Below are 11,305 nucleotides of genomic sequence, written 5' to 3'. Positions count from 1 at the left end.
TACTCGTTATATGTAAAGTAAAGCACACGTTGCAATTAGAATGAAGAACAAATAGGTGGACGCCCAGAGTGAGGGACATTCTTCTACTTCCTGTCTCGCTTCCCTCGGGCCAGTGTGTGTGATTATGTGCTACAGGATGTTGGTGATTGTGATGGGAGGACAAACACAGGTGTTTCCCTCACTCACTGTACCCTCTTCCTGATCAGCTGCCTACTATATCTTATTATTATTATTAGGGCTGGGCAATATGGCTGAAAACCGTATCACGATACAAGTGTTTGGTATCGGTCCATATCGATATTTATTGACGTGTTTTATGACCGGTGGAAAATAAGAACCAGGAGAAAAAATATATTTTATTTGAAGCATAACCTTCCTCTGATTATAATGCCCTCAGCTATCAAGGCAGAAAGGAAACGTCAACACAAGAATGGGAAACAATGTCAACAAAATAGTAAAATATCATTAAACACTTAATACGTTTTTTAAATGAAGGTGCAAAAGCAAGGAATATGTAAGAGATGCTTAATAAAGTGTGAAAATGTAAACAAAGAGAATCCTGATAAGAACTATTTCCTGCAGGTTAACTGGCAGGAAGTCACAGCTGTGCTCTAAAGGGTGAGCACGGCTAAGGTGGTCAACACAAGAATGGGAAACAATGTCAACAAAATAGTAAAATATCATTAAACACTTAATACGTTTTTTAAATGAAGGTGCAAAAGCAAGGAATATGTAAGAGATGCTTAATAAAGTGTGAAAATGTAAACAAAGAGAATCCTGATAAGAACTATTTCCTGCAGGTTAACTGCAGGAAGTCACAGCTGTGCTCTAAAGGGTGAGCACGGCTAAGGTGGTCAACACAAGAATGGGAAACAATGTCAACAAAATAGTAAAATATCATTAAACACTTAATACGTTTTTTAAATGAAGGTGCAAAAGCAAGGAATATGTAAGAGATGCTTAATAAAGTGTGAAAATGTAAACAAAGAGAATCCTGATAAGAACTATTTCCTGCAGGTTAACTGGCAGGAAGTCACAGCTGTGCTCTAAAGGGTGAGCACGGCTAAGGTGGTGTGGTACTGTGTGGCTACGCAACTTCTGGCTTCCTGTAACGAAGGAAAAAAATGATCGAACGTTTTATCAAATGCGTTTTTTGTTATCTATTGCGTGCCTGTCTTGATATATACTGATATCATTATATCGCCCAACCCTAATCATTATTATTTTTATGCTTTTTACAAGTGCGGCCCGCTGACATTTTCGAATTAACGACATATTCAAATTAGCCCGCAAGACGTCATGAGTCATAAGGTATCTTGCCCGCAGGGAGATTTTATTCATTATAAAAGTTCAAGTTCAAAGGTTGGAATTGGGGGTAAAATCACCAAAAATGATTCCCGGGCGCGGCCACCGCCGCTGCCCACTGCTCCCCTCACCTCCCAGGGGGTGATCAAGGGTGATGGGTCAAATGCCGAGAATAATTTCGCCACACCTAGTGTGTGTGTGACAATCATTGGTACTTTAACTTTTAATTATTTTAATGCTGGTACAGTATTATGTTTTTTTCTAATTATACTCTGCATTGTGGTGCGCAGCATTGACTTATATGACCCAAATGCAAACAACCTCCCCTAGTCATAGAGCGGAAAAAAAGAAAAGAAAAATCCAACCAACACAAAATCTCAACAGACATGAAGTATTTAAAAAAAAGAAAAACATCCATTCACCATAAAAAAAAAAATCTAAATTACACTCATTACATCATTACAAAGCATGATGGGAAAAATGCAAAACACTCTCCACATGTACTCATGTTTGGCACATTTTAGCTGCTTGATGTTTCTGATTGTTTACAAAACTTTAAGAAGGTCGTCACGGAAGTAAACAAGGTCGGAGTCGAACTTTCACATACTCTTTAAATCCAGTTATATTAATTATATATCTAATTGTGTTAATATACATATATGTACACATATATATGTATAGGTAAACCGCATTTTTGTGGCCCAGTTCGCCCCCCCCCCCCCCCCCCCCCAAGTCAAAAAGTTTGGGCACTCCTGATTTATAATGTTAGAGACACCGCTCATGTTTCGGCTCTCTAATATTGGGGCCAACGTGTTCATAACCTGCTGATGCAGAAAAAGTAGGGATGTCCGATAATATCGGCAGTCCGATATTATCGGCCGATAAATGCTTTAAAATGTAATATCGGAAATGATCGGTATCGGTTTCAAAAAGTAAAATTTATGACTTTTTTTTAATCACACACACAAGTGAATGCAAGCATACTTGGTCAACAGCCATACAGGTCACACTGAGGGTGGACGTATAAACAACTTTAACACTGTTAGAAATATGCGCCACATTGAACCCACACCAAACAAGAATGACAAACACATTTCGGGAGAACATCGGCACCGTAACACAACATAAACACAACAGAACAAATACCCAGAACCTCTTGCAGCACTAAATCTTCCGGGACGCTACAATATACACCCCCCGCTGCCCCCTACACCCCCACCTCAACTCCGCCCACCTCAACATCCTCATGCTCTCTCAGGGAGAGCATGTCCCAAATTCCAAGCTGCTGTTTTGAGGCATGTTAAAAAAAATAATGCACTTTGTGACTTCAATAATAAATATGGCAGTGCCATGTTGGCATTTTTTTTTCCATAACTTGAGTTGATTTATTTTGGAAAACCTTGTTACATTGTTTCTGTGAGCGCTTTGAGTATCTAATAATAGAAAAGCGCAATATAAAATCTAATCCATTATTATTATTATTATTATTAATGCATCCAGCGGGGCATCACAACAAAATTAGGCATAATAATGTGTTAATTCCACGACTGTATATATCGGTATCGGTTGATATCGGAATCGGTAATTAAGAGTTGGACAATATCGGATATCGGCAAAAAAGCCATTATCGGACATCTCTAAGAAAAATAAATAAATCAACCCGGATATTAATATCACAAAATGAGTGCTGTCAAACTGAACGCTTTAATGCGGATAAATCCAACATGACCATTAATTTGAAATAATTGTAACACAATTAAGCCATCTGCAGTGCAGAGTGACTGGAAAAACGCTGAAACTTAAATAAATTAGAGCATGAATAAGACAAAAGGAGTAACAGCTGCACATTAATTTGCACAAATGCTTATTTATAAAAACGTAACAGTGGTTAATAAACCTATTATGTCCATATCTTCGCACGTAAAAACTGTCACCTCTCTGCGCGCGCGGACTCATTTCGCGCGCACACGTAAAAGGTCACTGACCGGGAAAAACCTTGCGTTTATCCACTAGGTGGCGACAAAGTGATAAGACTATTAAAATTAACGCTATCCTGTTAAACTCATGACGTCTCGCCGGCCAATTTAAAGTCGTCGGCGGGGCCGCACTTGGCCCCGGGGGCCGTAGTTTGGACACACCATTGTTTCCGTGTACTAAAACACGTGCAAAGCGGATTGCTGATCTTCAAAACGTCCACACCATACTGGGAGGAGAACATGCAAATATAAATATTTAGCACGCGCATTATGATTTATCAACACTCCTCACTATTTAGCGTTGTATTTAGCACAGCTGAGGAGTACGCGCAAATTGACACAAAAAAACGATTGACAGAGAATGTTCTGTGTCTGTCAGCACATTCAAAATATTACACACATTGTTTTTTCAGCAACATCCTTTTATAGTTTTAGAGCAGCCGGATGACTTAAGGGGCTGATCAAAATTAGTTGCATATTTTCATCTGCCGGCATTATTTTTAATGTTTTTTCATTCATAATATATATTAACATATATCTCATATATGACAATACTCTTTCCAGTATGCATTTTTTTTTTTTTTGCGTCTTAGGCACGGTAAGTGCATCCTATCTCCCGTTAAAGGAACCAATCAGAAAGGAGGAGAGTTGCTGTGCCGTGCCCCTAAGTGCCAAAAGGGAGAAGAAATGTGTAAACAAAAAAATTTATTTTAAGCCATAATATATTATTTTCTTTCTTCACTCCTTGATAGTGCAAAAATATGATCTATTCATAATTACTCCACAAAACATGTACCATTAAAAATGGATGTTGCTGGGTTTATTCATCGCCGTGTCTAAAGAAAAGAAATAAAGTAGAACTTTTTAAGACAAATTTAGACTGTTCATAATAACTACAAAGTTATTTTCACTGCTTTTCTAAGCCTTGTGAAACGTTCTAAAAGTCCCCTTGTTGGTGTTGCCGAACGTCCGAGTCGTGCATCATTTGTTTGTGGAGAGTTTATCTCCACTTTTTACTTCGCTGATCTCACTTTTGAGGCTCCGCGTAATCATTAACGGACATCGTTGTTTCCCCGCGACATTCCTCACCACTTGTTCACCACTTTGCTTTGCGTCCATGTGGGAAACTGAACACTTCACAGGGTTGGTTGTGTTTCATCCTAACAAGTGAACACACACACACACACACACACACACACACACACACACACACACACACACACACACACACGGCGCCTCCAAGATAAATAGTCGTCTGTGGTTGTCTGATTCTGGAAACACTTCAATGAACACTACATTTATTTACAGTAAAGTTACCTTTAAGCTGACTCGTCTGGAACTTACACATGCGAGAACGACATACACGTCACGTACATATTACAAATATGTACATTTATTTAGGCCTGTGTGCATGCGACCTAGCTTAGCAGTTCATTAGTATTACACTCATAGTTCTTAGTAAATCAACTATGTACAGTGGCGGGCTGTGCTTTTCCCACCTAGGCCTTCAGTGATGTCCTACTTAGTCCAACTTTAATAAATACCCCTCAAAATACCATCATTTATGTCACCACATGACCACGGCTGGAGAAATACTATACAGAAACACACTTGTGGACTACTGGATATTGAATTACCTCAACAGTGTACTAAATACCATTATTCGGCACATTTAAAAATCAATGAATCAGCATTTAAAACGTACCTTACGTGGTACTGTCAGAATTAAAATAATTGTAGAGAACATATTACATGTGGAAAAATTAAAAAAAATAACATATTTGAATTTTTCTTTGTGAGTTTAAAAAGTGAGAACCGATGATTTCCCTGTTTGCCGGGTGTGGCTCCGGTGCCCCTTCCTGCTTTTAGCAAATTGCAACTTGTGATTGGATTCTCACTTGGGAGTGACAAGTGAAAATATCAATCACAGTCACGTTTAGCGTAAGGCTACCTAGATGGGCTACTGTCAACAACTTGTGATCTGATTGGCTATCGCAACTGTCTATCAACTGTCTATCCGGCAGAATTCATACAGCGCTGGCAACAAGCTAGCTGAATTCTGATGGGATAAAAGCTTTAACGTAAAAACAAGCAACACTGGAGCCTAATAAGACATGCATATAATATGATGGATACTTTATGGAAAGTAGATTCAAATGAACTTGTATTAATCTATAATCGTGATTTAAGTTAGGCCAGCAGAGAAGGCCTTGCTGGCCCTAACGGCACACAACTGACTATGTACTCACTAAATACTACTATGTGTGTGCTACTACAATAGTACTACATTGTATTGTACTATTTAGATGCATAGATATGTCTATCTTGTGTGATAGTGTGTGCTTAGCTGTTGTGTAGCTGCTAGCTCATAGCATGTTTACCTTTTTGTAAATTACTTTAGTAAAATGGAACACATTGTGTGTTTATTGGAGGACATTTAGATGTTAACTGACTGTCCAGCTTTGCACAAGTAAATAGATTACAGGACTGCTTTTTTCAAACATTATATCGAAAATATTAGATTAGATTATCGATTTTTTAGATTTTTTATTGCTGATATCGGATATGCCTGTTTAAAGTCAACCGCACTTTGATAAACTAACGGACCACTGATATTGCTCGTTTACTGGAGTACACTAACCCAAACAAACTATTTGCAACCAAAAAAAAAAAAAGTTGTGACCAAAAAAGTTTTGCAACCCCACAAAATAGATTTCACAACCCAAAAAATTTGTGAGAATTTTTTTTTTTTTTTTAAATCCCCAAAAATATTTTACAACCCCCCAAAAAAAATGTTCGGCCCACAAAAATTTGCAACCCCCCAAAAATGTTTTACAACCCAGAAAAAAAGATTTGCAAACCCTCAAATAAAGATTTGCAACCCGAAAACTTTTTTTTTGCCACCTCCAAAAAATGTGCATCCCCAAAAAGATTTGAAATCAAGAACAAATTTTAAACTAAAGACTTTTGCAACCCCAAAAAGATTTGCAACCGCCCCAAAAAAATATTTGCAACTCCACCAAAAAGATTTGCAAGCCCAAAAAATATTTGCAACCGCCCCAAAAATTTGCAATCCATAAAGATTTAACGCCCCCAAAAAATTGCAATCCATAAAAACATTTTCAACGCCCCCAAAAAATATCAATCCAGAAAAAGATTTGAAACCCTGCCAAAAAAAGGATTTGCAAACAAGAAATGTTTTGCAACCCCTTCACAAAAAAAGGTTTGCAACCCGAGAAAAAAGCGATTTGTAACCTCAAAAAAAATTTGCAATTCCCATCCTTCAAAAAGATTTGAAACCAAGAAAAAATTTGAAACGAAAAGAATGAGTTTTGCAACCCAAAAAAGATTTACAACCCACAAAATTATTTGCAACCCCCCTAAAAAATGTGCAATCCAAATAAAGATTTGCAACCCCACCAAAAATATTTTCGAAGCCCCAAAAATTTTGCAATCAAAAAAGGATTTTCAAAGCCCCCAAAAAATTGCATTTCAGAAAAAGCTTTAAAACCCCCAAAAAAAGATTTAGAACCAGAAAAATGTTGAAATCACATTCAAATCCATTAGTTTTGGGGGGGGTTTGTTCCAGATGTTGTTTGGTTTGTTTGCATAATAATACACATTTCTCTGTATAGTGCACTACCAAGTGCACACTATAGCAAAAGCTCACTTTTACTTGTTTTGATATTGTACAAAAATGTGAATCATGCATTTAACCAATTTTTTTTCTCTCGTATTAGTTAGAGCCTAAAATGAAAGCCTGTCATCGGCTGACATTTAAAGGAGGTTAACCGCGGCCTAAGAAACATTTTGTCTTTTGTGTCGCTAGCAAACAATAGTTGAAGTGTCTGCAAATGTCATCTGCTTATTGGATTAGCGTGTATTAGCTCGGCGACATTAGCGCTGCTCTATTAGGCTCGTGGGGAAAAATGGATATTGGTCGGTTTTGATGGTCCAGATGAAAAGGTAATGATGTTCTCAGGGTTTAAACCGCATGCGGCGGTCATCACTGATGAGTAAGAATGTAATAACGTCAAGACGCAATGAGGGAAGGTCGTTTCCTGCTCGATGACCTCTTGGACCAACGTCTTAGTAGAAGTGAAGGTCAATGCATTGTAGAAGAAAATGTCTGTAGCCTGTAAAAGTTCCTGACAAACCTCCTTGAGGGAGGTAAAAACTGTATGTAGACTTTGATGTTTCACGTTTTGGTGTTTCAGGACCAAAGACTGCGAGGTCGTGACGGGGAAGGAGATTCAGGTGACGGTCTGCAAGGAAGAGAAGGTCGTCTGTGGGGTGACCAAACACACCACCTGTGCTGACGTCATTCAGGCATTACTAGACGATCACAGATCCATCGCAGAGAGCAAGCGGCTCCTGCATGGAGAGTCCAAAGACTTTTGTCTGCTGGAGCGCTGGAAGGGTTTCGAAAGAGCCTTGCCGCCACTCACCAGGATTCTGAGGCTGTGGAACGCTTGGGGCGACCAGAGACCCTTCATCCAATTTGTTCTGGTCAAAACCAGCGACTTCGTGCCCACGCGGGCCATGAAGGGTCCAAAGAGCAGAAGCAGCAGCAAGGCTGTGAGAAGCGTGAAGAACCTTCAGATGCTGCCTGTGGACAAGCAGAAGCGTGTGGTGAAGAAAGTCTTCAGGAAGCTGGAGAAGATTCACAAGGACGGCAAAGTGGAGATCCAGGACATGGTGCAGATCATTCTGGACCAGGACCACACCATCCAGGAGCAGATCCAGCGAATGAGGGATCTGGATTTCCAGACAACGCAGCTTCAGGTGCAGAAAGAAGGAGAAGAGTTTTTTGAGGACTGTGGATCCACTTTAAACCCAGAGCAGCTTGATGAGCTCCTGCACGCCAGTGAAGACGTCCACCAGCTGGAGCTTCAGCTTCAGAGGCACCAGGCCGTCATCACGCAACTGAGTCACGACATCGATGCAGAGCTGAGCATGGCAGGCGAGCGGGAAGAAGCGAAGGCTTCTTCCTGGACCTACCGTGAGACCGACCAGTCTCTGCTGGCCGATCTGGAGAGGATGCAGGCGGAGCTGAGACGCAGCGTCTTGGCGGGCTTGGCCCTTTGTGGGCAAGCGGCGGAAGTGGATAAGCAGCTTCATCGGTCCGAGACCTCTCTGCTCTCCAGAGATCAGGAGTGCCGGCAGCTGGCCACTCAGCTCGGCTTGCTGCAAATGGGCGAAGCCGCAGAGGAGGCGCCTGTTGCCGTGAAAATGGGGACTCGGGCGGCAACGGTCAAGCAGGGCTCGTCCCTCGCCGACGTGACGGACACGGACTCTGACACTGGCATTAGTTCCACACACAGTCAGGACTCGCTGTCACCCGGCCAAAACTTTCATCCTCCACTGGACACGGACGTCTGACAAAAGGACTTAACAGCGTTTTCGACTCCATGCAAAACAAACATTGAAGGGGTCATATTGTGCAAAACCAACTTTTCTTACCTGTTGGTTCCTGTTTTTGTGTATTTGGAATCCGCATTAAATCCAGAACATTTTAAATCAAACCATGGATATTCGTCGGATATTTTATCCGGTTGTAGTCTGACATTGTAGTCCATAAGCTCCTACTTGTTCCTCAATCCTCTTGAGGGGCAGACTGGCTCGTACATCAATCAGAGGTTATTTTTATAGCCCTTGATCACGAGTGATTAAGGGCTTAATCAAGACTACTCCGATGAGAGGCGAAACGTCTTCTAAGACAAACCAAACAGTCCAGTTGAGATTACAAAGACCTGGATGAATGAGAACATTCATAGATAAAATGAAACCTTAAATGCTTCTACTGAGGTAGCATCTTCAACTGTTACCGCTAGAACATTCCAGAGTACTAGAGCCCGAATAGAAAACGCTCTATAGCCCGCAGACTTTTTTGGGGCTCTGGGAATCACTAATAAGCCGCAGTTCTTAAAACGCAGATTTCTGTCCAGGACATTTTGTACGATACAATCAGCAAGATAGGATGGGGCTAGACTCCGCTGTTGCCATTTCTAATACAAAGTAGCGTATAGTTCTAACTTATATCTGTCAGTAGACTCCATATGTAAGTACTAAAATCTACAACATGGCTGACGGGGTGGAGACGCAGTGAGTGGGTGTGGCCTGGAGGAAGACTTCGGCGCGTAAATAAGACGGCCCACAAATGCTTGAAGATGATCTACGCAACATTTGGACCAAAGAACCACCATTACATCGTATGTGGACCACAAGGAAGTGTCTTAAATGTAGAAAAAAATATAACATGACCCCTTTAAAGAACATTGAGTCAGAAGAAGAACAGTCACCAATTAATCATTAGGTTTGAACTATTTTTTATCCTTGAAATATGCAATATTAGCACTCGAAATCACAATCTTGGTTACTTTACTTATTGAGTGTTTTATATTAAAACTCACTATTTATATGTTTGTAAATATACAACAAATATATCGTTATAGATGACCTCCAGATGGATGGCACTAGGGTTTTAACGATAAACGGTATAATGTTAAACAGTTAATATTACCGTTTTAAATCAAAATGATCGTAAAACCATATTTGATAAAACTTTTATATAAACTCTGCTCATTTCCTGGGGAAGCAAGCTAGCGCTAGCTATCTTAAATACTGACACGAAAACAAGAGATGTTAACGTCTTTCTCCATTAAAAAAAAACTACATACCCGCATATAAACGTGTAAAAAACATTACTGTCTGAGTAACTACGTTTTGAATTGTGTACATTAAACCTACAACCTTTGCTCTTAGACAGAGACAGAGACAGAGCCTCAAAACGGCTTTAAAAAAAAAGGATTATTCTTTAAAAGAAAGTAGTAATAATAATTACCTATATATATATAAAAAAATTCAAAAAAATTATCGATTTTTTAAAATTATGATTGAGACTTTTATTAGTAGATTGCACAGTTCAGTACATATTCCGTACAATTGACGACTAAATGGTAACACCCGAATAAGTTTTTCAACTTGTTTAAGTCGGGGTCCACGTTAATCAATTCATGGAGTTGGGATAAAAATTAATCGCGATTCGAATGTGAATCAAGTTTGCTTGTACACCCCTAGAGGAAGATAAACTAATTCAAACATTCAAATGAAAATAAAATGGTTCTTAAGTAGACAATATTATTATGTGAAATATTTCTTCTGCCAAGAAAGTATTTTGTGTGGCTATTAATTTATTGTATTTATTTATTTTTGTAAAACTTAAAGCCAAGTGTGTAACATCCCTCCATGTTTATATTACATGCCATTTATATTTTGCATTTTTTACTACTTTTGTAAAAAAAACACAAAAAAAACTATGTATTTTTATGGGCCTGCTGGCGTATGCAAATCAATGCGGCCCATTTTATTATTCCTCATACTTATTCTTCATGTATTATTATGGGCCTGCTTGCCTGCTTGTGAATCAAAAGCTGAAGTTAGACGCAGTATCTTGACAAAAAGTTAAGATATAGATCCTATTGGCCCTCCATAAATAATAATAAAATTCATACATTGATGGTAAGATATATTTGTAACCACGGCCGCCCTGGAAGACACTGACACTGGCTGCAATTTTTCACCAATGGCCTTTCTGACCACCACCCAACATTCATTCACATTCACACATCAAGAAGTCTTGGGGGGGGGGGGGGGTTGGAACAACCAACCCTCTAATTTCTGGAAGGTCTGTTCTACCTTCTGCTATCAGACTGTTATTGTCAATAAAGTGCCTGCTCAAAATGTTTCTATCTCCTTTTTCCTATTTTTGAAGTTCTACATTAAAAACATAACAATGCTAGTCATGATCAGTTCCAGACGAAAAAAAAAGTCGTATATCAGTCAAGTAATGACAATTTGATCGCTGATGGTTAGATTTTTTCCCGCCAGGCTCCGCCCACCGTGAATGGGTACGAATATGTGCTGAGCCATCTAGAACTTCAAGGTGTCATCGTTATCATTTGTACCAAGTATGATCAAGATCGGAATTTTTGGAGCCGATTTAAAAATGTTAAAAGTTTCGT

At 39.4% G+C, this 11,305-nt stretch overlaps 1 protein-coding gene across 1 annotated transcript in view; it reads left to right on the top strand.

Annotated features, from left to right (window-relative positions):
* Positions 1-10,912, top strand: part of LOC133645958 (ras association domain-containing protein 9-like) — a 17,726-nt gene extending 6,814 nt beyond the window's left edge. Inside the window, exon 2 of the mRNA XM_062040884.1 lies at positions 7,499-10,912. Within this exon, the coding sequence (XP_061896868.1) occupies positions 7,499-8,663 (1,165 nt within the window). The 3' untranslated portion in view covers positions 8,664-10,912. The remainder of the gene's footprint in view (positions 1-7,498) is intronic.
* Positions 10,913-11,305: the final 393 nt, after the last annotated feature.

The sequence above is a fragment of the Entelurus aequoreus genome, linkage group LG03, assembly GCF_033978785.1.
Source record: "Entelurus aequoreus isolate RoL-2023_Sb linkage group LG03, RoL_Eaeq_v1.1, whole genome shotgun sequence".
Classification (NCBI taxonomy): domain Eukaryota; kingdom Metazoa; phylum Chordata; class Actinopteri; order Syngnathiformes; family Syngnathidae; genus Entelurus; species Entelurus aequoreus.
This window is presented reverse-complemented; position numbering and strand designations above follow the sequence as displayed.